The following is a 25,717-nucleotide window of genomic DNA, read 5'->3' as shown; positions in this document are numbered from 1 at the left end:
CTGACTCTCCCTCCTAACCCTGAAGGTGCTGACTCACTCTACATCTCCTGTAGGTGCTGATTCTCTCTCTCTCCCCTGAAGGTGCTGACTCTCTCCCCCACCCCTGAAGGTGCTGACTCTCTCCCCTTCCCCTGACGTGCTGACCCACTCGCCCACCCCTGAAGGTGCTGACTCTATCCTCATCCCCTGAAGGTGCTGACTCTCTCCCCATCCCCTGAAGGTGCTGACTCTCTCTCCCTCTCCTGAAGGTGCTAACTCTCCCCCCTCTCCTGAAGGTGCTTACTCTCTCTCCCTCCCCTGAAGAGCTGACTCTCTCTCCTAACCCTGAAGGTGCTGACTCACTCTACATCTCCTGTAGGTGCTGATTCTCTCTCTCTCCCCTGAAGGTGCTGACTCTCTCCCCCTCCCCTGAAGGTGCTTATTCTCTCTCTCTCCCCTGAAGATGCTGACTCTCTCCCCCTCCCCTGAAGGTGCTGACTCTCTCCCCCACCCCTGAAGGTGCTGACTCTCTCCCCTTCCCCTGACGTGCTGACTCACTCTCCCTCCCCTGAAGGTGCTGACTCTCTCCCCCTCCCCTGAAGGTGCTGACTCTCTCCCCCTCCCCTGAAGGTGCTGACTCTCTCCCCTTCCCCTGACGTGCTGACTCACTCTCCCTCCCCTGAAGGTGCTGACTCTATCCCCATCCCCTGAAGGTGCTGACTCTCTCCCCATCCCCTGAAGGTGCTGACTCTCTCTCCCTCTCCTGAAGGTGCTGACTCTCTCTCCCTCCCCTGAAGGTGCTGACTGTCTCTCCCTCTCCTGAAGGTGCTGACTCTCTCTCCCTCCCCTGAAGGTGCTGACTCTCTCTCCCTCTCCTGAAGGTGCTGACTCACTCTCCCTCTCCTGAAGGTGCTGACTCTCTGTCCCCTTCCCCTGAAGGTGCTGACTCTCTCTCCCTCTCCTGAAAGTGCTGACTCTCTCTCCCTCCCCTGAAGGTGCTGACTCTCTCTCCCTCTCCTGAAGGTGCTGACTCTCTGTCCCCTTCCCCTGAAGTTGCTAACTCTCTTCCCCTTCCCCTGAAGGTGCGGACTCGCTCTCCCTCTCCTGAAGGTGCTGACTCTCTGTCCCATTCCCCTCAAGGTGCTCACTCTCTTCCCCTTCCCCTGAAGGTGCTGACTCTCTCCCATCTCCTGAAGTTGCTGACTCACTCTCCCTCCCCTGAAGGTGCTGACTCTGTCCCCTCCCCTGAAGGTGCTGACTCTCTGTCCCCTTCCCCTGAAGTTGCTAACTCTCTTCCCCTGAAGGTGCTGACTCTCTCTCCCTCCCCTGAAGGTGCTGACTCTCTCTCCCTCCCCTGAAGGTGCTGACTGTCTCTCCCTCTCCTGAAGGTGCTGACTCTCTTTCCCTCCCCTGAAGGTGCTGACTCTCTCTCCCTCCCCTGAAGGTGCTGACTCTCTCTCCCTCTCCTGAAGGTGCTGACTCACTCTCCCTCTCCTGAAGGTGCTGACTCTCTGTCCCCTTCCCCTGAAGGTGCTGACTCTCTCTCCCTCTCCTGAAAGTGCTGACTCTCTCTCCCTCCCCTGAAGGTGCTGACTCTCTCTCCCTCTCCTGAAGGTGCTGACTCTCTGTCCCCTTCCCCTGAAGTTGCTAACTCTCTTCCCCTTCCCCTGAAGGTGCTGACTCGCTCTCCCTCTCCTGAAGGTGCTGACTCTCTGTCCCATTCCCCTCAAGGTGCTCACTCTCTTCCCTTTCCCCTGAAGGTGCTGACTCTCTCCCATCTGCTGAAGGTGCTGACTCACTCACCCTCCTCTGAAGGTGCTGACTCTCTCCCCTCCCCTGAAGGTGCTGACTCACTCTCCCTCCCCTGAAGGTGCTGACTCTCTCCCCCTCCCCTGAAGGTGCTGACTCGCTCTCCCTCTCCTGAAGGTGCTGACTCTCTGTCCCATTCCCCTCAAGATGCTCACTCTCTTCCCTTTCCCCTGAAGGTGCTGACTCTCTCCCATCTCCTGAAGGTGCTGACTCACTCACCCTCCCCTGAAGGTGCTGACTCTATCCCCTCCCCTGAAGGTGCTGACTCACTCTCCCTCCCCTGAAGGTGCTGACTCTCTCCCCCTCCCCTGAAGGTGCTGACTCTCTCCCGCCTGTGAAGGTGCTGACTCTCTGCCCCTCCCCTGAAGGTGCTGACTCTCTTTCTCCCCTCCCCTGAAGGTGCTGACTCTCTCTCCCTCTCCTGAAGGTGCTGACTCCCTCTCCCTCTCCTGAAGGTGCTGAGTCTCCCCGCTCCCCTGAAGGTGATGACTCTCTCTCCCTCCCCTGAAGGTGCTGACTCTCTCTCCCTCCCCTGAAGGAGCTGACTCTCTCTCCTAACCCTGAAGGTTTTGACTCCCTCTCGCTCTCCTGAAGGATCTGTCTCTCTCTCCGTCCCCTGAAGGTGCTGACTCACTCTCTCTCCCCTGAAGGTGCTGACTCTCTCTCCTTCCCCTGAAGGTGCTGACTCTCTACCCCTCCCCTGAAGGTGCTGATTCTGTCTCTCTACCCTGAAGATGCTGACTCTCTCCCCCTCCCCTGAAGGTGCTGACTCTCTCCCCCTCTCCTGAAGGTGCTGATTCTCTCTCTCTCCCCTGAAGGTGCTGACTCTCTCTCCTTCCCCTGAAGGTGCTGACTCTCTACCCCTCCCCTGAAGGTGCTGATTCTGTCTCTCTACCCTGAAGATGCTGACTCTCTCCCCCTCCCCTGAAGGTGCTGACTCTCTCCCCCTCTCCTGAAGGTGCTTACTCTCTCTCCCTCCCCTGAAGGTGCTGACTCACTCTCCCTCTCCTGAAGGTGCTGACTCACTCACCCTCTCCTGAAGGTGCTGACTCTCTCTCCCCTCCCCTGAAGGTGCTGACTCTCTCCCTCCCCTGAAGGTGCTGACTCACTCACCCTCTCCTGAAGGTGCTGACTCTCTTTCCCTCCCCTGAAGGTGCTGACTCACTCTCCCTTCCCTGAAGGTGCTGACTCTCTCCCCCTCCCCTGAAGGTGCTGACTCTCTCTCCCTCCCCTGAAGTTGCTGAGTCTCTCCCCCTCTCCTGAAGGTGCTGATTGACTCCCCCTCCCCTGAAGGTGCTGACTCTCTCCCCCTCTCATGAAGGTGCTGACTCTCTCTCCCCCTCCCCTGAAGGTGCTGATTCTCCCTCCCCCTCCCCTGAACATTCTGACACTCTCCCCCTCTCCTGAAGGTGCTGACTCTCTCTCTCCCTCCCCTGAAGGTGCTGATTGACACCCCCTCCCCTGAAGGTGCTGACTCTCTCCTCTATTCCCTGAAGGTGCTGAATCTCTCTCCCTCCCCTGAAGGAGCTGACTCAGTACCCCTCCCCTGAAGGTGCTGACTCTCTCCCCCTCTCCTGAAGGTGCTGACTCTCCTCTCCCCATCCCCTGAAGGTGCTGAATCTCTCCCCCTCTCCTGAAGGTGCTGACTCTCCTCTCCCCATCCCCTGAAGATGCTGAATCTCTCCCCCTCTCCTGATGGTGCTGACTCTCCTCTCCCCATCCCCTGAAGGTGCTGACTCTCTTCCCCTCCCCTGAAGGTGCTGAATCTCTCTCCCTCCCCTGAAGGTGCTGACTCTCTCTCCCCTCCCCTGAAGGTGCTGAATCTCTCCCCCTCTCCTCAAGGTGCTGACTCTCCTCTCCCCATCCCCTGAAGGTTCTGACTCTCTTCCCCTCCCCTGAAGGTGCTGAATCTCTCCCCCTCCCCTGAAGGTGCTGACTCTCTTCCCCTCCCCTGAAGGTGCAGAATCTCTCCCCCTCCCCTGAAGGTGCTGACTCTCTCCCTCCCCTGAAGGTGCTGACTCTTCTCTCCCTCTCCTGAAGGCGCTGAATCTCTCTCCCTCCCCTGAAGGTGCTGACTCTCTTCCCCTCCCCTGAAGGTGCTGACTCTCTCCTCTATTCCCTGAAGGTGCTGAATCTCTCTCCCTCCCCTGAAGGAGCTGACTCAGTACCCCTCCCCTGAAGGTGCTGACTCCCTCCCCCTCTCCTGAAGGTGCTGACTCTCCTCTCCCCATCCCCTGAAGGTGCTGAATCTCTCCCCCTCTCCTGAAGGTGCTGACTCTCCTCTCCCCATCCCCTGAAGGTGCTGAATCTCTCCCCCTCTCCTGATGGTGCTGACTCTCCTCTCCCCATCCCCTGAAGGTGCTGACTCTCCTCTCCCCATCCCCTGAAGGTGCTGACTCTCTTCCCCTCCCCTGAAGGTGCTGAATCTCTCTCCCTCCCCTGAAGGTGCTGACTCTCTCTCCCCACCCCTGAAGGTGCTGAATCTCTCCCCCTCTCCTCAAGGTGCTGACTCTCCTCTCCCCATCCCCTGAAGGTGCTGACTCTCTTCCCCTCCCCTGAAGGTGCTGAATCTCTCCCCCTCCCCTGAAGGTGCTGACTCTCTTCCCCTCCCCTGAAGGTGCAGAATCTCTCCCCCTCCCCTGAAGGTGCTGACTCTCTCCCTCCCCTGAAGGTGCTGACTCTCTTCTCCCTCTCCTGAAGGCGCTGAATCTCTCTCCCTCCCCTGAAGGTGCTGACTCTCTTCCCCTCCCCTGAAGGTGCTGAATCTCTCCCCCTCCCCTGAAGGTGCTGACTCACCCTCCCTCTCCTGAAGGTGGTGACTCGCTCTCCCTCTCGTGAAGGTGCTGACTCTCTGTCCCATTCCCCTCAAGGTGCTCACTCTCTTCCCCTTCCCCTGAAGGTGTTGACTCTCTCCCCTCCCCTGAAGGTGCTGACTCTCTCCCCTCCCCTGAAGATGCTGACTCACTCTCCCTCCCCTGAAGGTGCTGACTCTCTCCCGTCCTGTGAAGGTGCTGACTCTCTCCCCCTCCCCTGAAGGTGCTGACTCTCTCTCCCTCCCCTGAAGTTGCTGACTCTCTCTCCCTCCCCTGAAGGAGCTGACTCTCTGTCTCCCCTCCCCTGAAGGTGCTGACTCTCTCTCCCTCCCCTGAAGGTGCTAACTCTCTTCCCCTTCACCGGAAGGTGCTAACTCTCTTCCCCTTCACCTGAAGGTGCTGACTCTCTCTCCCTCCCCTGAAGGAGCAGACTCACTCTCCCTCTCCTGAAGGTGCTGACTGTCTCCCCCTCTCCTGAAGGTGCTGACTCTCGCCCCCTTCCCTGAAGGTTCTGAATCTCTCTCCCTCCCCTGAAGGAGCTGACTCACCCTGCCTCTCCTGAAGGTGCTGAATCTCTCTCCCTCCCCTGAAGGTGCTGACTCTCTTCTCCCTCTCCTGAAGGTGCTGAATCTTTCTCCCTCCCCTGAAGCTGCTGACTCTCTCTCCCTCCCCTGAAGCTGCTGACTCACCCTCCTTTTCCTGAAGGTGCTGACTCTCTCTCCCTCTCCTGAAGGTGCTGACTCTCTGTCCCCTTCCCCTGAAGTTGCTAACTCTCTTCCCCTTCCCCTGAAGGTGCTGACTCTCTCTCCCTCTCCTGAAGGTGCTGACTCTCTGTCCCCTTCCCCTGAAGTTGCTAACTCTCTTCCCCTTCCCCTGAAGGTGCTGACTCTCTCTCCCTCTCCTGAAGGTGCTGACTCTCTGTCCCCTTCCCCTGAAGTTGCTAACTCACTTCCCCTTCCCCTGAAGGTGCTGACTCACCCTCCCTCTCCTGAAGGTGCTGACTGACTCTCTCTCCCTTTCCTGAGGTGCTGAATCTCTCTCCCTCCCCTGAAGGTGCTGACTCTCTCCCCCTCCCCTGAAGGTGCTGACTCTCTCTCCCTCCCCTGAAGGTGCTGACTCTCTCTCCCTCTCCTGAAGGTGCTGACTCTCTTCTCCCTCTCCTGAAGGTGCTGAATCTTTCTCCCTCCCCTGAAGCTGCTGACTCTCTTCCCCTCCCCTGAAGGTGCTGACTCTCTGTCCCCTTCCCCTGAAGTTGCTAACTCTCTTCCCCTTCCCCTGAAGGAGCTGACTCTCTCTCCCTCTCCTGAAGGTGCTGACTCTCTGTCCCCTTCCCCTGAAGTTGCTAACTCTCTTCCCCTTCCCCTGAAGGTGCTGACTCACTCTCCCTCTCCTGAAGGTGCTGACTCTCTGTCCCCTTCCCCTGAAGTTGCTAACTCTCTTCCCCTTCCCCTGAAGGTGCTGACTCTCTCTCCCTCCCCTGAAGGTGCTGACTCTCTCTCCCTCCCCTGAAGGTGCTGACTCACTCTCCCTCTCCTGAAGGTGCTGACTCTCTCTCCCTCCCCTGAAGGTGCTGACTCTCTCTCCCTCCCCTGAAGGTGCTGACTCTCTGTCCCTCTCCTGAAGGTGCTGACTCTCTTCTCCCTCTCCTGAAGGTGCTGAATCTTTCTCCCTCCCCTGAAGCTGCTGACTCTCTTCCCCTCCCCTGAAGGTGCTGAATCTCTCCCCCTCCACTGAAGGAGCTGACTCACCCTCCCTCTCCTGAAGGTGCTGACTGACTCTCTCTCCCTCTCCTGAGGTGCTGAATCTCTCTCCCTCCCCTGAAGGTGCTCACTCTCTCCCCCTCCCCTGAAGGTGCTGAATCTCTCTCCCTCCCCTGAAGGTGCTGACTCACCCTCCTTTTCCTGAAGGTGCTGACTCTCTTCCCCTCCCCTGAAAGTGCTGACTCTCTTCTCCCTCCCCTGAAGGTGCTGACTCACCCTCCTTTTCCTGAAGGTGCTGACTCTCTTCCCCTCCCCTGAAAGTGCTGACTCTCTTCTCCCTCCCCTGAAGGTGCTGACTCCCTCTCCCTCTCCTGAAGGTGCTGACTCACCCTCCCTTTCCTGAAGGTGCTGACTCTCTTCCCCTCCCCTGAAAGTGCTGACTCTCTTCCCCCTCCCCTGAAGGTGCTGACTCCCTCTCCCTCCTCTGAAAGTGCTGACTCTCTCTCCCTCCCCTGAAGGTGCTGACTCTCTGTCCCCTTCCCCTGAAGTTGCTAACTCTCTTCCCCTTCCCCTGAAGGTGCTGACACTCTCTCCCTCTCCTGAAGGTGCTGACTCTCTGTCCCCTTCCCCTGAAGTTGCTGACTCTCTGTCCCCTTCCCCTGAAGTTGCTAACTCTCTTCCCCTTCCCCTGAAGGTGCTGACTCTCTCTCCCTCTCCTGAAGGTGCTGACTCTCTGTCCCCTTCCCCTGAAGTTGCTAACTCTCTTCCCCTTCCCCTGAAGGTGCTGACTCTCTCTCCCTCTCCTGAAGGTGCTGACTCACTCTCCCTCTCCTGAAGTTGCTGACTCTCTGTCCCCTTCCCCTGAAGGTGCTGACTCTCTTCCCCTCCCCTGAAAGTGCTGACTCTCTTCTCCCTGCCCTGAAGGTGCTGACTCCCTCTCCCTCTCCTGAAGGTGCTGACTCACCCTCCCTTTCCTGAAGGTGCTGACTCTCTTCCCCTCCCCTGAAAGTGCCGACTCTCTTCCCCCTCCCCTGAAGGTGCTGACTCCCTCTCCCTCTCCTGAAGGTGCTGACTCACTCTCCCTCCACTGACGGTCATGACTCTCTTCCCCTCCCCTGAAGGTGCTGACTCTCTCTCCCTCCCCTGAAGGTGCTGACTCTCTCTCCCTCTCCTGAAGGTGCTGACTCTCTGTCCCCTTCCCCTGAAGTTGCTAACTCTCTTCATCTTCCCCTGAAGGTGCTGACTCTCTCTCCCTCTCCTGAAGGTGCTGACTCTCTGTCCCCTTCCCCTGAAGTTGCTAACTCTCTTCCCCTTCCCCTGAAGGTGCTGACTCACTCTCCCTCTCCTGAAGGTGCTGACTCTCTGTCCCCTTCCCCTGAAGTTGCTAACTCTCTTCCCCTTCCCCTGAAGGTGCTGACTCTCTCTCCCTCTCCTGAAGGTGCTGACTCTCTGTCCCCTTCCCCTGAAGTTGCTAACTCTCTTCCCCTTCCCCTGAAGGTGCTGACTCTCTCTCCCTCCCCTGAAGGTGCTGACTCTCTCTCCCTCCCCTGAAGGTGCTGACTGTCTCTCCCTCTCCTGAAGGTGCTGACTCTCTCTCCCTCCCCTGAAGGTGCTGACTCTCTCTCCCTCTCCTGAAGGTGCTGACTCACTCTCCCTCTCCTGAAGGTGCTGACTCTCTGTCCCCTTCCCCTGAAGGTGCTGACTCTCTCTCCCTCTCCTGAAAGTGCTGACTCTCTCTCCCTCCCCTGAAGGTGCTGACTCTCTCTCCCTCTCCTGAAGGTGCTGACTCTCTGTCCCCTTCCCCTGAAGTTGCTAACTCTCTTCCCCTTCCCCTGAAGGTGCGGACTCGCTCTCCCTCTCCTGAAGGTGCTGACTCTCTGTCCCATTCCCCTCAAGGTGCTCACTCTCTTCCCCTTCCCCTGAAGGTGCTGACTCTCTCCCATCTCCTGAAGTTGCTGACTCACTCTCCCTCCCCTGAAGGTGCTGACTCTGTCCCCTCCCCTGAAGGTGCTGACTCTCTGTCCCCTTCCCCTGAAGTTGCTAACTCTCTTCCCCTGAAGGTGCTGACTCTCTCTCCCTCCCCTGAAGGTGCTGACTCTCTCTCCCTCCCCTGAAGGTGCTGACTGTCTCTCCCTCTCCTGAAGGTGCTGACTCTCTTTCCCTCCCCTGAAGGTGCTGACTCTCTCTCCCTCCCCTGAAGGTGCTGACTCTCTCTCCCTCTCCTGAAGGTGCTGACTCACTCTCCCTCTCCTGAAGGTGCTGACTCTCTGTCCCCTTCCCCTGAAGGTGCTGACTCTCTCTCCCTCTCCTGAAAGTGCTGACTCTCTCTCCCTCCCCTGAAGGTGCTGACTCTCTCTCCCTCTCCTGAAGGTGCTGACTCTCTGTCCCCTTCCCCTGAAGTTGCTAACTCTCTTCCCCTTCCCCTGAAGGTGCTGACTCGCTCTCCCTCTCCTGAAGGTGCTGACTCTCTGTCCCATTCCCCTCAAGGTGCTCACTCTCTTCCCTTTCCCCTGAAGGTGCTGACTCTCTCCCATCTCCTGAAGGTGCTGACTCACTCACCCTCCCCTGAAGGTGCTGACTCTCTCCCCTCCCCTGAAGGTGCTGACTCACTCTCCCTCCCCTGAAGGTGCTGACTCTCTCCCCCTCCCCTGAAGGTGCTGACTCGCTCTCCCTCTCCTGAAGGTGCTGACTCTCTGTCCCATTCCCTTCAAGATGCTCACTCTCTTCCCTTTCCCCTGAAGGTGCTGACTCTCTCCCATCTCCTGAAGGTGCTGACTCACTCACCCTCCCCTGAAGGTGCTGACTCTATCCCCTCCCCTGAAGGTGCTGACTCACTCTCCCTCCCCTGAAGGTGCTGACTCTCTCCCCCTCCCCTGAAGGTGCTGACTCTCTCCCGCCTGTGAAGGTGCTGACTCTCTGCCCCTCCCCTGAAGGTGCTGACTCTCTTTCTCCCCTCCCCTGAAGGTGCTGACTCTCTCTCCCTCTCCTGAAGGTGCTGACTCCCTCTCCCTCTCCTGAAGGTGCTGAGTCTCCCCGCTCCCCTGAAGGTGATGACTCTCTCTCCCTCCCCTGAAGGTGCTGACTCTCTCTCCCTCCCCTGAAGGAGCTGACTCTCTCTCCTAACCCTGAAGGTTTTGACTCCCTCTCGCTCTCCTGAAGGATCTGTCTCTCTCTCCGTCCCCTGAAGGTGCTGACTCACTCTCTCTCCCCTGAAGGTGCTGACTCTCTCTCCTTCCCCTGAAGGTGCTGACTCTCTACCCCTCCCCTGAAGTTGCTGATTCTGTCTCTCTAGCCTGAAGATGCTGACTCTCTCCCCCTCCCCTGAAGTTGCTGACTCTCTCCCCCTCTCCTGAAGGTGCTGATTCTCTCTCTCTCCCCTGAAGGTGCTGACTCTCTCTCCTTCCCCTGAAGGTGCTGACTCTCTACCCCTCCCCTGAAGGTGCTGATTCTGTCTCTCTACCCTGAAGATGCTGACTCTCTCCCCCTCCCCTGAAGGTGCTGACTCTCTCCCCCTCTCCTGAAGGTGCTGACTCTCTCCCCCCTCTCCTGAAGGTGCTTACTCTCTCTCCCTCCCCTGAAGAGCTGACTCTCTCCCCCTCTCCTGAAGGTGCTTACTCTCTCTCCCTCCCCTGAAGAGCTGACTCTCCCTCCTAACCCTGAAGGTGCTGACTCACTCTACATCTCCTGTAGGTGCTGATTCTCTCTCTCTCCCCTGAAGGTGCTGACTCTCTCCCCCACCCCTGAAGGTGCTGACTCTCTCCCCTTCCCCTGACGTGCTGACCCACTCGCCCACCCCTGAAGGTGCTGACTCTATCCTCATCCCCTGAAGGTGCTGACTCTCTCCCCATCCCCTGAAGGTGCTGACTCTCTCTCCCTCTCCTGAAGGTGCTAACTCTCCCCCCTCTCCTGAAGGTGCTTACTCTCTCTCCCTCCCCTGAAGAGCTGACTCTCTCTCCTAACCCTGAAGGTGCTGACTCACTCTACATCTCCTGTAGGTGCTGATTCTCTCTCTCTCCCCTGAAGGTGCTGACTCTCTCCCCCTCCCCTGAAGGTGCTTATTCTCTCTCTCTCCCCTGAAGATGCTGACTCTCTCCCCCTCCCCTGAAGGTGCTGACTCTCTCCCCCACCCCTGAAGGTGCTGACTCTCTCCCCTTCCCCTGACGTGCTGACTCACTCTCCCTCCCCTGAAGGTGCTGACTCTCTCCCCCTCCCCTGAAGGTGCTGACTCTCTCCCCCTCCCCTGAAGGTGCTGACTCTCTCCCCTTCCCCTGACGTGCTGACTCACTCTCCCTCCCCTGAAGGTGCTGACTCTATCCCCATCCCCTGAAGGTGCTGACTCTCTCCCCATCCCCTGAAGGTGCTGACTCTCTCTCCCTCTCCTGAAGGTGCTGACTCTCTCTCCCTCCCCTGAAGGTGCTGACTGTCTCTCCCTCTCCTGAAGGTGCTGACTCTCTCTCCCTCCCCTGAAGGTGCTGACTCTCTCTCCCTCTCCTGAAGGTGCTGACTCACTCTCCCTCTCCTGAAGGTGCTGACTCTCTGTCCCCTTCCCCTGAAGGTGCTGACTCTCTCTCCCTCTCCTGAAAGTGCTGACTCTCTCTCCCTCCCCTGAAGGTGCTGACTCTCTCTCCCTCTCCTGAAGGTGCTGACTCTCTGTCCCCTTCCCCTGAAGTTGCTAACTCTCTTCCCCTTCCCCTGAAGGTGCGGACTCGCTCTCCCTCTCCTGAAGGTGCTGACTCTCTGTCCCATTCCCCTCAAGGTGCTCACTCTCTTCCCCTTCCCCTGAAGGTGCTGACTCTCTCCCATCTCCTGAAGTTGCTGACTCACTCTCCCTCCCCTGAAGGTGCTGACTCTGTCCCCTCCCCTGAAGGTGCTGACTCTCTGTCCCCTTCCCCTGAAGTTGCTAACTCTCTTCCCCTGAAGGTGCTGACTCTCTCTCCCTCCCCTGAAGGTGCTGACTCTCTCTCCCTCCCCTGAAGGTGCTGACTGTCTCTCCCTCTCCTGAAGGTGCTGACTCTCTTTCCCTCCCCTGAAGGTGCTGACTCTCTCTCCCTCCCCTGAAGGTGCTGACTCTCTCTCCCTCTCCTGAAGGTGCTGACTCACTCTCCCTCTCCTGAAGGTGCTGACTCTCTGTCCCCTTCCCCTGAAGGTGCTGACTCTCTCTCCCTCTCCTGAAAGTGCTGACTCTCTCTCCCTCCCCTGAAGGTGCTGACTCTCTCTCCCTCTCCTGAAGGTGCTGACTCTCTGTCCCCTTCCCCTGAAGTTGCTAACTCTCTTCCCCTTCCCCTGAAGGTGCTGACTCGCTCTCCCTCTCCTGAAGGTGCTGACTCTCTGTCCCATTCCCCTCAAGGTGCTCACTCTCTTCCCTTTCCCCTGAAGGTGCTGACTCTCTCCCATCTGCTGAAGGTGCTGACTCACTCACCCTCCTCTGAAGGTGCTGACTCTCTCCCCTCCCCTGAAGGTGCTGACTCACTCTCCCTCCCCTGAAGGTGCTGACTCTCTCCCCCTCCCCTGAAGGTGCTGACTCGCTCTCCCTCTCCTGAAGGTGCTGACTCTCTGTCCCATTCCCCTCAAGATGCTCACTCTCTTCCCTTTCCCCTGAAGGTGCTGACTCTCTCCCATCTCCTGAAGGTGCTGACTCACTCACCCTCCCCTGAAGGTGCTGACTCTATCCCCTCCCCTGAAGGTGCTGACTCACTCTCCCTCCCCTGAAGGTGCTGACTCTCTCCCCCTCCCCTGAAGGTGCTGACTCTCTCCCGCCTGTGAAGGTGCTGACTCTCTGCCCCTCCCCTGAAGGTGCTGACTCTCTTTCTCCCCTCCCCTGAAGGTGCTGACTCTCTCTCCCTCTCCTGAAGGTGCTGACTCCCTCTCCCTCTCCTGAAGGTGCTGAGTCTCCCCGCTCCCCTGAAGGTGATGACTCTCTCTCCCTCCCCTGAAGGTGCTGACTCTCTCTCCCTCCCCTGAAGGAGCTGACTCTCTCTCCTAACCCTGAAGGTTTTGACTCCCTCTCGCTCTCCTGAAGGATCTGTCTCTCTCTCCGTCCCCTGAAGGTGCTGACTCACTCTCTCTCCCCTGAAGGTGCTGACTCTCTCTCCTTCCCCTGAAGGTGCTGACTCTCTACCCCTCCCCTGAAGGTGCTGATTCTGTCTCTCTACCCTGAAGATGCTGACTCTCTCCCCCTCCCCTGAAGGTGCTGACTCTCTCCCCCTCTCCTGAAGGTGCTGATTCTCTCTCTCTCCCCTGAAGGTGCTGACTCTCTCTCCTTCCCCTGAAGGTGCTGACTCTCTACCCCTCCCCTGAAGGTGCTGATTCTGTCTCTCTACCCTGAAGATGCTGACTCTCTCCCCCTCCCCTGAAGGTGCTGACTCTCTCCCCCTCTCCTGAAGGTGCTTACTCTCTCTCCCTCCCCTGAAGGTGCTGACTCACTCTCCCTCTCCTGAAGGTGCTTACTCTCTCTCCCTCCCCTGAAGAGCTGACTCTCTCCCCCTCTCCTGAAGGTGCTTACTCTCTCTCCCTCCCCTGAAGAGCTGACTCTCCCTCCTAACCCTGAAGGTGCTGACTCACTCTACATCTCCTGTAGGTGCTGATTCTCTCTCTCTCCCCTGAAGGTGCTGACTCTCTCCCCCACCCCTGAAGGTGCTGACTCTCTCCCCTTCCCCTGACGTGCTGACCCACTCGCCCACCCCTGAAGGTGCTGACTCTATCCTCATCCCCTGAAGGTGCTGACTCTCTCCCCATCCCCTGAAGGTGCTGACTCTCTCTCCCTCTCCTGAAGGTGCTAACTCTCCCCCCTCTCCTGAAGGTGCTTACTCTCTCTCCCTCCCCTGAAGAGCTGACTCTCTCTCCTAACCCTGAAGGTGCTGACTCACTCTACATCTCCTGTAGGTGCTGATTCTCTCTCTCTCCCCTGAAGGTGCTGACTCTCTCCCCCTCCCCTGAAGGTGCTTATTCTCTCTCTCTCCCCTGAAGATGCTGACTCTCTCCCCCTCCCCTGAAGGTGCTGACTCTCTCCCCCACCCCTGAAGGTGCTGACTCTCTCCCCTTCCCCTGACGTGCTGACTCACTCACCCTCCCCTGAAGGTGCTGACTCTCTCCCCCTCCCCTGAAGGTGCTGACTCTCTCTCCCTCCCCTGAAGGTGCTGACTCTCTCCCCCTCCCCTGAAGGTGCTGACTCGCTCTCCCTCTCCTGAAGGTGCTGACTCTCTGTCCCATTCCCCTCAAGATGCTCACTCTCTTCCCTTTCCCCTGAAGGTGCTGACTCTCTCCCATCTCCTGAAGGTGCTGACTCACTCACCCTCCCCTGAAGGTGCTGACTCTATCCCCTCCCCTGAAGGTGCTGACTCACTCTCCCTCCCCTGAAGGTGCTGACTCTCTCCCCCTCCCCTGAAGGTGCTGACTCTCTCCCGCCTGTGAAGGTGCTGACTCTCTGCCCCTCCCCTGAAGGTGCTGACTCTCTTTCTCCCCTCCCCTGAAGGTGCTGACTCTCTCTCCCTCTCCTGAAGGTGCTGACTCCCTCTCCCTCTCCTGAAGGTGCTGAGTCTCCCCGCTCCCCTGAAGGTGATGACTCTCTCTCCCTCCCCTGAAGGTGCTGACTCTCTCTCCCTCCCCTGAAGGAGCTGACTCTCTCTCCTAACCCTGAAGGTTTTGACTCCCTCTCGCTCTCCTGAAGGATCTGTCTCTCTCTCCGTCCCCTGAAGGTGCTGACTCACTCTCTCTCCCCTGAAGGTGCTGACTCTCTCTCCTTCCCCTGAAGGTGCTGACTCTCTACCCCTCCCCTGAAGGTGCTGATTCTGTCTCTCTACCCTGAAGATGCTGACTCTCTCCCCCTCCCCTGAAGGTGCTGACTCTCTCCCCCTCTCCTGAAGGTGCTGATTCTCTCTCTCTCCCCTGAAGGTGCTCACTCACTCTCCCTCTCCTGAAGGTGCTGACTCTCTCCCCCCTCTCCTGAAGGTGCTTACTCTCTCTCCCTCCCCTGAAGAGCTGACTCTCTCCCCCCTCTCCTGAAGGTGCTTACTCTCTCTCCCTCCCCTGAAGAACTGACTCTCCCTCCTAACCCTGAAGGTGCTGACTCACTCTACATCTCCTGTAGGTGCTGATTCTCTCTCTCTCCCCTGAAGGTGCTGACTCTCTCCCCCACCCCTGAAGGTGCTGACTCTCTCCCCTTCCCCTGACGTGCTGACCCACTCGCCCACCCCTGAAGGTGCTGACTCTATCCTCATCCCCTGAAGGTGCTGACTCTCTCCCCATCCCCTGAAGGTGCTGACTCTCTCTCCCTCTCCTGAAGGTGCTAACTCTCCCCCCTCTCCTGAAGGTGCTTACTCTCTCTCCCTCCCCTGAAGAGCTGACTCTCTCTCCTAACCCTGAAGGTGCTGACTCACTCTACATCTCCTGTAGGTGCTGATTCTCTCTCTCTCCCCTGAAGGTGCTGACTCTCTCCCCCTCCCCTGAAGGTGCTTATTCTCTCTCTCTCCCCTGAAGATGCTGACTCTCTCCCCCTCCCCTGAAGGTGCTGACTCTCTCCCCCACCCCTGAAGGTGCTGACTCTCTCCCCTTCCCCTGACGTGCTGACTCACTCTCCCTCCCCTGAAGGTGCTGACTCTCTCCCCCTCCCCTGAAGGTGCTGACTCTCTCCCCTTCCCCTGACGTGCTGACTCACTCTCCCTCCCCTGAAGGTGCTGACTCTATCCCCATCCCCTGAAGGTGCTGACTCTCTCCCCATCCCCTGAAGGTGCTGACTCTCTCTCCCTCTCCTGAAGGTGCTGACTCTCTCTCCCTCCCCTGAAGGTGCTGACTGTCTCTCCCTCTCCTGAAGGTGCTGACTCTCTCTCCCTCCCCTGAAGGTGCTGACTCTCTCTCCCTCTCCTGAAGGTGCTGACTCACTCTCCCTCTCCTGAAGGTGCTGACTCTCTGTCCCCTTCCCCTGAAGGTGCTGACTCTCTCTCCCTCTCCTGAAAGTGCTGACTCTCTCTCCCTCCCCTGAAGGTGCTGACTCTCTCTCCCTCTCCTGAAGGTGCTGACTCTCTGTCCCCTTCCCCTGAAGTTGCTAACTCTCTTCCCCTTCCCCTGAAGGTGCGGACTCGCTCTCCCTCTCCTGAAGGTGCTGACTCTCTGTCCCATTCCCCTCAAGGTGCTCACTCTCTTCCCCTTCCCCTGAAGGTGCTGACTCTCTCCCATCTCCTGAAGTTGCTGACTCACTCTCCCTCCCCTGAAGGTGCTGACTCTGTCCCCTCCCCTGAAGGTGCTGACTCTCTGTCCCCTTCCCCTGAAGTTGCTAACTCTCTTCCCCTGAAGGTGCTGACTCTCTCTCCCTCCCCTGAAGGTGCTGACTCTCTCTCCCTCCCCTGAAGGTGCTGACTGTCTCTCCCTCTCCTGAAGGTGCTGACTCTCTTTCCCTCCCCTGAAGGTGCTGACTCTCTCTCCCTCCCCTGAAGGTGCTGACTCTCTCTCCCTCTCCTGAAGGTGCTGACTCACTCTCCCTCTCCTGAAGGTGCTGACTCTCTGTCCCCTTCCCCTGAAGGTGCTGACTCTCTCTCCCTCTCCTGAAAGTGCTGACTCTCTCTCCCTCCCCTGAAGGTGCTGACTCTCTCTCCCTCTCCTGAAGGTGCTGACTCTCTGTCCCCTTCCCCTGAAGTTGCTAACTCTCTTCCCCTTCCCCTGAAGGTGCTGACTCGCTCTCCCTCTCCTGAAGGTGCTGACTCTCTGTCCCATTCCCCTCAAGGTGCTCACTCTCTTCCCTTTCCCCTGAAGGTGCTGACTCTCTCCCATCTCCTGAAGGTGCTGACTCTCTCCCCCCTCTCCTGAAGGTGCTTACTCTCTCTCCCTCCCCTGAAGAGCTGACTCTCTCCCCCTCTCCTGAAGGTGCTTACTCTCTCTCCCTCCCCTGAAGAGCTGACTCTCCCTCCTAACCCTGAAGGTGCTGACTCACTCTACATCTCCTGTAGGTGCTGATTCTCTCTCTCTCCCCTGAAGGTGCTGACTCTCTCCCCCACCCCTGAAGGTGCTGACTCTCTCCCCTTCCCCTGACGTGCTGACCCACTCGCCCACCCCTGAAGGTGCTGACTCTCTCTTCCTCCCCTGAAGGTGCTGACTCTCTCCCCCTCCCCTGAAGGTGCTGACTCTGTCCCCCTCCCCTGAAGGTGCTGACTCTCTCCCCCTCCCCTGAAGGTGCTGAATCTCTCCCCCTCCCCTGAAGGTGCTGACTCGCTCCCTCTCTCCTGAAGGTGCTGACTCGCTCCCCCTCTCCTGAAGGTGCTGATTGACTCCCCCTCCCCTGAAGGTGCTGACTCTCTCCCCCTCCCCTGAAAGTGCTGACTCTCTCTCGCTCCCCTGAAGGTGCTGACTCTCTCTCCCTCTCCTGAAGGTGCTGTCTCTCTCCCCTTCCCCTGAAGGTGCTGTCTCTATCCCCTTCCCCTGAAGGTGCTGACTCTCTCCCCCTCCCCTGAAAGTGCTGACTCTCTCTCGCTCCCCTGAAGGTGCTGACTCTCTCTCCCTCTCCTGAAGGTGCTGTCTCTCTCCCCTTCCCCTGAAGGTGCTGTCTCTATCCCCTTCCCCTGAAGGTGCTGACTCTCTGTCCCTCTCCTGAAGGTGCTGTCTCTATCCCCTTCCCCTGAAGGTGCTGACTCTCTCCCCTTCCCCTAAAGGTGCTGACTCTCTCTCCCTCTCCTGAAGGTGCTGTCTCTCTCCCCTTCCCCTAAAGGTACTGACTCTCTCTCCCTCTCCTGAAGATGCTGACTCTCTCTCCCTCTCCTGAAGGTGCTGTCTCTCTCCCCTTCCCCTAAAGGTGCTGACTCTCTCTCCCCTTCCCCTGAAGGTGCTGACTCTCTCTCCCTCTCCTGAAGGTGCTGACTCTCTCTCCCCCTCCTGAAGGTGCTGACTCTCTCTCCCCTTCCCCTAAAGGTGCTGACTCTCTTTCCCCTTCCCCTGAAGGTGCTGACTCTCTCTCCCCATCCCCTGAAGGTGCTGACTCTCTCCCCTTCCCCTAAAGGTGCTGACTCTCTCCCCCTCCCCTGAAGGTGCTGACTCACTCTCCCTCTCCTGAAGGTGCTGACTCTCTCTCCCTCCCCTGAAGGTGCTGTCTCTCTCTCCCTCTCCTGAAGGTGCTGTCTCTCTCTCCCTCTCCTGAAGGTGCTGACTCTCTCTCCCTTCCTTGAAGGTGCTGACTCTTTCTCCCTCTCCTGAAGGTGCTGTCTCTCTCCCCTTCCCCGAAAGGTGCTGACTCTCTCTCCCTCCCCTGAAGGTGCTGACTCTCTCTCCCCTTCCCCTGAAGCTGCTGACTCTCTCTCCCCATCTCCTGAAGGTGCTGACTCTCTCTCCCTCTCCTGAAGGTGCTGTCTCTCTCCCCTTCCGCTAAAGGTGCTGACTCTCTCTCCCTCTCCTGAAGGTGCTGACTCTCTCTCCCTCTCTTGAAGGTGCTGACTCACTCTCCCCTTCCCCTGAAGGTGCTGACTCTCTCTCCCCTTCCCCTAAAGGTGCTGACTCTCTCTCCCTCTCCTGAAGGTGCTGACTCTCTCTCCCCTTCCCCTAAAGGTGCTGACTCTCTTTCCCCTTCCCCTGAAGGTGCTGACTCTCTCTCCCCATCCCCTGAAGGTGCTGACTCTCTCCCCTTCCCCTAAAGGTGCTGACTCTCTCCCCTTCCCCTAAAGGTACTGACTCTCTCCCCCTCCCCTGAAGGTGCTGTCTCTCTCCCCTTCCCCTAAAGGTACTGACTCTCTCTCCCTCTCCTGAAGATGCTGACTCTCTCTCCCTCTCCTGAAGGTGCTGTCTCTCTCCCCTTCCCCTAAAGGTGCTGACTCTCTCTCCCCTTCCCCTAAAGGTGCTGACTCTCTCTCCCTCTCCTGAAGGTGCTGACTCTCTCTCTCTCTCCTGAAGGTGCTGACTCTCTCTCCCCTTCCCCTAAAGGTGCTGACTCTCTTTCCCCTTCCCCTGAAGGTGCTGACTCTCTCTCCCCATCCCCTGAAGGTGCTGACTCTCTCCTCTTCCCCTAAAGGTGCTGACTCTCTCCCCCTCCCCTGAAGGTGCTGACTCACTCTCCCTCTCCTGAAGATGCTGACTCTCTCTCCCTCCCCTGAAGGTGCTGTCTCTCTCTACCTCTCCTGAAGGTGCTGTCTCTCTCTCCCTCTCCTGAAGGTGCTGACTCTCTCCCCCTCCCCTGAAGGTGCTGACTCTCTCCCCCTCCCCTGAAAGTGCTGACTCTCTCTCGCTCCCCTGAAGGTGCTGACTCTCTCTCCCTCTCCTGAAGGTGCTGTCTCTCTCCCCTTCCCCTGAAGGTGTTGTCTCTATCCCCTTCCCCTGAAGGTGCTGACTCTCTGTCCCTCTCCGGAAGGTGCTGTCTCTATCCCCTTCCCCTGAAGGTGCTGACTCTCTCCCCTTCCCCTAAAGGTGCTGACTCTCTCTCCCTCTCCTGAAGGTGCTGTATCTCTCCCCTTCCCCTAAAGGTACTGACTCTCTCTCCCTCTCCTGAAGATGCTGACTCTCTCTCCCTCTCCTGAAGGTGCTGTCTCTCTCCCCTTCCCCTAAAGGTGCTGACTCTCTCTCCCCTTCCCCTGAAGGTGCTGACTCTCTCTCCCTCTCCTGAAGGTGCTGACTCTCTCTCCCTCTCCTGAAGGTGCTGACTCTCTCTCCCCTTCCCCTAAAGGTGCTGACTCTCTTTCCCCTTCCCCTGAAGGTGCTGACTCTCTCTCCCCATCCCCTGAAGGTGCTGACTCTCTCCCCTTCCCCTCAAGGTGCTGACTCTCTCCCCCTCCCCTGAAGGTGCTGACTCACTCTCCCTCTCCTGAAGGTGCTGACTCTCTCTCCCTCTCCTGAAGATGCTGACTCTCTCTCACTCCCCTGAAGGTGCTGACTCTCTTCTCCCTCCCCTGAAGGTGCTGACTCTCTCCCCCCTCCCCCGAAGGTGTTGACTCTCTCCTTCTCCCCTGAAGCTGCTGACTCTCTCCCCCTCCCCTGTAGGTGCTGACTCCCTCCGCTGCCTCCCCTGAAGGTGCTGACTCTGCCACCCATGAAGGTGGTTTAACTTTATCTTCGGCTCTGGTGATGATGCTACCTCAGCCAAGTGACGTTGTTCAGCAGTGAATCTCGGAGTAAGTTTTTGAACGATGGGCAGTAACACAGACGCATCCTGTCCTCATCAATTTGATACTTTTTTGCTTCCCATTGCAAAGATTTCCCCCAGTGGAAAATATTCTCATAAAGTGTTACAGACTTGTGCCATCCGGTGCAGCTACTGACAGCCAATTCAGTGAGCCCAGCATATTCCTACTTCCTCACTGCTCCACATCTGCTGCTACAATTGACCTAGCTACCTACCAATCAGACCTGGCTTTTCAAAGGCCTCGCCCAGCCCAACACTCACATTTCACACTGGATTTACAATATTTAACTGAGCTGTCCCTGTAAATCAGAGGCAGTGAGCTCCATCACAGCATGCTTTTCGTGCAGTTTACCACATAGAGTTTTGAGGCCTCGTTAGATTTGCGCCTTGGGTTATCAGCAATCAGAAATGATCAAGGTGGACAATCTGGTGAGTAATGGATTCTACATTAAATGTCTCCAGCATGCTCCAAATGTACAATAGGATTTTGTGCACTGATGATTCAAACCATTCAACAGAACACCAAAACTCACTTTCATTGTCCAATCTTGTCGCCTTTTTTCCTTCCCCTCATCAAGCGTGCAATAGATGGCCTCCATGTTGCTTTGTGAGCTCACATCGAAAACCCCTTGAACTCCCTCTGCTTTGCAGAATATCCAGTCTTTGTGACTAAATTTCAAGGATTTGACACGCTATAGCTCAGATGAACTGCCAACAGTACTTTGGACACCTGGATATGAGGCTAGATCTGAGCTGCCCTGTTGCTCATTTAATAAATGCACTGCCCAATTACTGAGCCATCAGGACCAGTAGGTCCCAGGTTTCATTCCTGCTCTGTGCTGAACAGCCTAAGTACCACAGGCTGAGAAGAAGGGAAGAGGAAAAGTTTGGCCACTTATTAATCGGTACACGTTGTTGATTAGAGTGAAGGCAGGATTCAGCCAGGGCTGTGAAAGCCACCACGATAAATAACCTCATTGTTCAGGATCATGCAACAAAGAATGTCCACCAGGGTGAGGTGCAGGAGGGAAGATGGAGCCAAGAACTGATGCCCCAGTGGCATTTAGCATCTACCGGGGAAGAGGAGAGAAAACTGAAAAAACAGCAAAGGGGAGGTTAAGCTGCAAATATGGATCAAGGCAACTGTTTGAACTCAAACTTTCCCTGGTTAGGAGCACTGCTGTAGTTGCTACCTGGGTTGGGCCGAGTGAGAAATTCTTAAAAACGCACACTTACCATTCGCTCGCTGTCATACTCGTAGTAGGAGACTTTGGAGTCTGTCAAGATGAATAATCTCTCCTTATAGTTGAGTGGTGAGGTCTTTTTCTTCTGCTGTGATCTTTTAATGAACACCTCCTCCATGAGTCCGCTTGATGGGAGCAAATAACCGCTGAAAGATCCTGTCAGAGAGAAACAGGCAATATGTCTTCACCCAGCAACCAAAGGACACAGGCAGCCAGGGGTAGAAACAGGCCAATTGGTCCATGAATGGCAATCTTCCCACAGCCTCTGTACATTCTCCCCGATCATGGACTCTACCCACCCATTTAATCTCCTTCCACATCCCATGGACATTCGCCCCGATCATGGACTCTCCCCACCCATTTAATCTCCTTCCACAGCCTATAAATTGCCGATGTCTCAATATTCCTGCTGGTATGCTGACCCTTGTATATGGTCTCCTTCTGTTTGTGACCAGTCTTGCCATGACAGCTATGGGGAGAGTCTCAGTGCAGCTCCACTCCAGACGTCAGGGCTGTCATTGCAAATCGGCCTCAAAGGTTCTCCAATTATAGCCTTACTTTAATCACCAAGGGGGATCATGGTGTGACTGAGAATGCCTCCATTGTAAATGGTGGGGACGGGATTTCAAACTAACCTCAGGGCCACTGAGTTCTGGGAAATCACAGTAAACATTGGAAAAACAGCCAATCGGGGTGGATTTTCACAATGTCTTGGTAATGATCTTTAGAACAGTTTGAAGCCACCCAAGATGTTGCTGTGATAGTAAGGATATTGGGATTGAAGCTGAGGATATGTGGTCAACTGAGATACCGAGACTGCACAGCCTGGGAGAGTGGCTGGGAAGGGGGATGGAATCCACAGCAAGGGAGCAGAGTTTGTGGCATTGGCCAAAGCTGATCAAGGTTAACACTTATGCGAACAAGTTGACAGCACAAAGGCATTGCAGAACTTGACCAATGTGGTGGAGAGGGAGACCTGAGTGTCACTGGAGTACATTTAGTGGTTAACCCCATATCTGATGATGGTATCATGAAGGGGAAGTTTGTAGATTAGCAAGAGGAAGGTGTCAGAGATAACCTTTGAGGGATTGCAAATGTGATGATGTCAGGGTGGGAGGAACTCCATTGCTGGAGATGCTCTGGCCATGATTAGACAATAAGTGTGGAACCAAGTGAGGGCAATTAACTGAGGTGGACAAGGGAGCATAGGTGCTAAAGAAGGATGGTATGGTCAACCATGTTAATGGTTGCTGAGAGGACAAGGAGAATGCACATCATGGTCACAGTCACAGAGAATGTCATTCATTTTGGTGAAGGCAGTTTTTGTTTTATTTTTACTTCATTGGTTGATGGCAAATGTTCATCCTGGAGTATAGTTACTAGTGGTGTACCGCAAGGATCTGTTTTGGGGCCACTGCTGTTTGTCATTTTTATAAATGACCTGGAAGAGGGTGTAGAAGGGTGGGTTAGTAAATTTGCAGATGACACTAAGGTCGGTGGAGTTGTGGATAGTGCCGAAGGATGTTGTCGGGTTCAGAGGGACATAGATAGGCTGCAGAGCTGGGCTGAGAGATGGCAAATGGAGTTTAATGCGGAAAAGTGTGAGGTGATTCACTTTGGAAGGAGTAACAGGAATGCAGAGTACTGGGCTAATGGGAAGATTCTTGGTAGTGTAGATGAACAGAGAGATCTTGGTGTCCAGGTGCATAAATCCCTGAAGGTTGCTACCCAGGTTAATAGAGCTGTTAAGAAGGCATATGGTGTGTTAGCTTTTATTAGTAGGGGGATCGAGTTTCGGAGCCACGAGGTCATGCTGCAGCTGTACAAAACTCTGGTGAGACCGCACCTTGAGTATTGCGTGCAGTTCTGGTCACCGCATTATAGGAAGGATGTGGAAGCTATGGAAAGGGTGCAGAGGAGATTTACTAGGATGTTGCCTGGTATGGAGGGAAGGTCTTACGAGGAAAGGCTGAGGGACTTGAGGTTGTTTTCGTTGGAGAGAAGGAGGAGGAGAGGTGACTTAATAGAGACATATAAGATAATCAGAGGGTTAGATAGGGTGGATAGTGAGAGTCTTTTTCCTCGGATGGTGATGGCAAACACGAGGGGACATAGCTTTAAGTTGAGGGGTGATAGATATAGGACAGATGTCAGAGGTAGTTTCTTTACTCAGAGAGTAGTAGGGGCGTGGAACGCCCTGCCTGCAACAGTAGTAGACTCGCCAACTTTAAGGGCATTTAAGTGGTCATTGGATAGACATATGGATGAAAATGGAATAGTGTAGGTCAGATGGTTTCACAGGTCAGCGCAACATCGAGGGCCGAAGGGCCTGTACTGCGCTGTAATGTTCTAATTCTAATTCTAATTCATTCATGGGATGTGGGCATCACTGGCCAGGCCAGCATTTATTGCCCATCCTAATTGCCCTTCAGAAGGTGGTGGTGAGCTGCCTTCTTGAATTGCTGCAGTCCATGTGGGATAGGTACACCCACAGTGCTGTTAGGAAGGGAGATCCAGGATTTTGACCCAGCGACAGTGAAGGAACAGTGATATAGTTCCCAGTCAGAATGGTGTGTGACTTGGAGGGGAACTTGCAGGTGGTGGTGTTCCCAAGCTGCCCTTGTCCTCCTAGTTGGCAGAGGTTGCGGGTTTGGAAGGTGCTGTCTAAGGAGTCTTGGTGCGTTGCTGCAGTGCATCTTGTAGATGGTACACACTGCTGCCACTGTGCGTCGGTGGTGGAGGGAGTGAATGTTTGTCGATGGGGTGCCAATCAAGCCGGTTGCTTTGTCCTGGATGCTGTTGAGCTTCTTGAGTGTTGTTGGAGCTGCACCCATCCAGGCAAGTGGAGAGTGTTCCATCACACTCCTGACATGTGCCTTGTAGATCGTGGACAGGCTTTGGGGAGTCAGGAGGTGAGTTACTCAGCACAGGATTCCTAGCCTCTGACCTGCTCTTGTAGCCATAGTATTTATATGGCTACTCCAGTTCAGTTTCTGGTCAATGGTAGCACCTCGGATGTTGATAGTGGGGGATTCAGCGATGGTAATGCCATTGAATGTCAAGGGGAAATGGTTAGATTCTCTCTTGTTGGAGATGGGCATTGCCTGGCACTTGTGTGACGTGAATGTTACTTGCCACTTATCAGCCCAAGCCTGGATATTGTCCAAGTCTTGCTGTATTTCTACACGGACTGCTTCAGTATCTGAGGAGTCATGAATGGTGCTGAACATTGTGCAATCATCAGCGAACATCCCCACTTCTGACCTTATGATTGAAGGAAGGTCATTGATGAAGCAGCTGAAGATGGTTGGGCCTCGGACACTACCCTGAGGAACTCCTGCAGTGATATCCTGGAGCTCAGATGATTGACCTCCAGCAACCACAGCCATCTTCCTTTGTGCTAGGTATGACTCCAGCCAGCGGAGGGTTTTCCCCCTGATTCCCATTGACCTCAGTTTTGTAAGAAGCTCAGCTGGAGGGATTCAAAGAAGGGACTTTGTTAAAGATGAGAGATTGTAATATGTTCAAGGACTTTGGAAAGGAATGGGAGATTGGCAGTAAATGGCGAGACTGGAAAAGTCATGGGTGTGTTTTTGAGGGGGTGGGGGGGGGGGAGATAATGGTGGTTCTGAAGATAAGAGAGACGGACCCTTAGGAAAGGGAACCATTGATGGCATCAACTAGCTTAGGGGCCCAAGAAAAGAAGAATAACAACAACTTGAATTTATGTAGCGCCTTTTATGAAGAAAAATGTCTGAAACTTCTTTGGAGAGGCATAATCAAACAAATGGACACCAAATTAAAGAAAGTAATATTCGGAGAGGTGACCAAAAGCTATGGGCCATAAGGGAGGTCTTAAAGGAGAAGAGGGAGGTGAAGAGGGTTGGGAAGCAGTTCCAGAGGATGATGTCCAGATGGCTGAAAACATGACCGTCATTAGTGGGGTGAAGGAAGGGGACAATGCGCAGGAGGGAGGATTTGGAGGAATGAGGTGGCGTATTGTAGGACTGGAGGAGGTTACAGAGGAGAGCACCATGGCCATGGAGGGATTTAACATGAAGCAAGCAATTTAAATAAGTAAAATTAAGCCAATGCAAGTCAGGAAGGATTGGAATAATGGATGAATGGGATGCGGTATGATTTAGGATACGGGCAGCAGAGTTTTGGATGAACTGAAGTTTATGGATGGTGGAGAATGGGAAGCCATCCAGGACAGCATTGGAATAATTGAATCTGGAGGTAACAAAAGTGTGGATGAGCTTTTCAGCAGCAGATGAGCTGATGCAGGGGTGCAGTCAGGTGATATTCCAGCAATGGAAGTGGATGGGCTTGGTGATAGAGAGGATATTGGATTGAAAGCTCATCTCGGGGTCAAATATGACACCGAGGTTGCGAGCTGTCTAGCTTAGGCTGAGACAATGTCAGTGGACAGGGAAAGAGATGGAATCAGTGGCTAGGGTACAGATTTGATGGGGGTGTTTCAGGCAATGGCTTTGGACTTCACAATATTTAGTTGGAGGAAGGTGTGTCTCATCCAAGACTCGATGTGCGAGTCGAGGGGTAGAGAAGTGGTGAAGAGATGGAAGTGCATGTCATCAGCATACATGTGGAAGCTGACCTCATGTCTGTTGATGCTGTTGCTGAGGGACAGAATTCAGATGAGCGAAGGACAGATCCTTGGAAGACTCCAGAGGTAATGGTGGATGCATGAGGAGAGGCCATTGCTGAAAATGCTATCACTACAAATGGATAGATAAGAGTCGAAGAGGAAATGCTAAAGGGATTATATCGGCTAGATAGAAAAAAAACATTTCCGCTGCTGGGAGAATACAGAACAAAATTAGAGCCAGGCCATTTAGAAGCAAAATCAAGAAGCATCCCTTCATACAAAGAAAAATCTGGAACCCTCATCCCCAAAAGGCTTTGGATGCTAGGGATCAGCTGGAGCTCTCAAGACTCAGATCGATAGTTTTTTTGTTAGGTAATTGATAAGAAGGGATATGGAGCAAAGATAGGAAACTGGAGTTGAGGTACAGATCAGACATGATGTAACTGAAGGATGTAAATACGTTGGAAGCAGTTCAG

At 55.4% G+C, this 25,717-nt stretch overlaps 1 protein-coding gene across 3 annotated transcripts in view; it reads right to left on the bottom strand.

The window, feature by feature from the left end:
* The window catches only part of btk (Bruton agammaglobulinemia tyrosine kinase), a 738,635-nt gene that overhangs the window by 446,672 nt on the left and 266,246 nt on the right, over positions 1 to 25,717 (bottom strand). For all 3 annotated transcript variants that reach the window (XM_068047893.1, XM_068047894.1, XM_068047895.1), the window contains exon 2: positions 20,625 to 20,788. In XM_068047893.1, the coding sequence (XP_067903994.1) occupies positions 20,625 to 20,750 (126 nt within the window). In that variant the 5' untranslated portion in view covers positions 20,751 to 20,788. The remainder of the gene's footprint in view (positions 1 to 20,624; positions 20,789 to 25,717) is intronic.

Source organism: Heterodontus francisci, chromosome 15, assembly GCF_036365525.1.
Source record: "Heterodontus francisci isolate sHetFra1 chromosome 15, sHetFra1.hap1, whole genome shotgun sequence".
In the NCBI taxonomy this organism is placed as follows: domain Eukaryota; kingdom Metazoa; phylum Chordata; class Chondrichthyes; order Heterodontiformes; family Heterodontidae; genus Heterodontus; species Heterodontus francisci.
The sequence above is the reverse complement of the archived record's forward strand: the minus strand, read 5'-3'. Positions and strand labels throughout refer to the sequence as shown.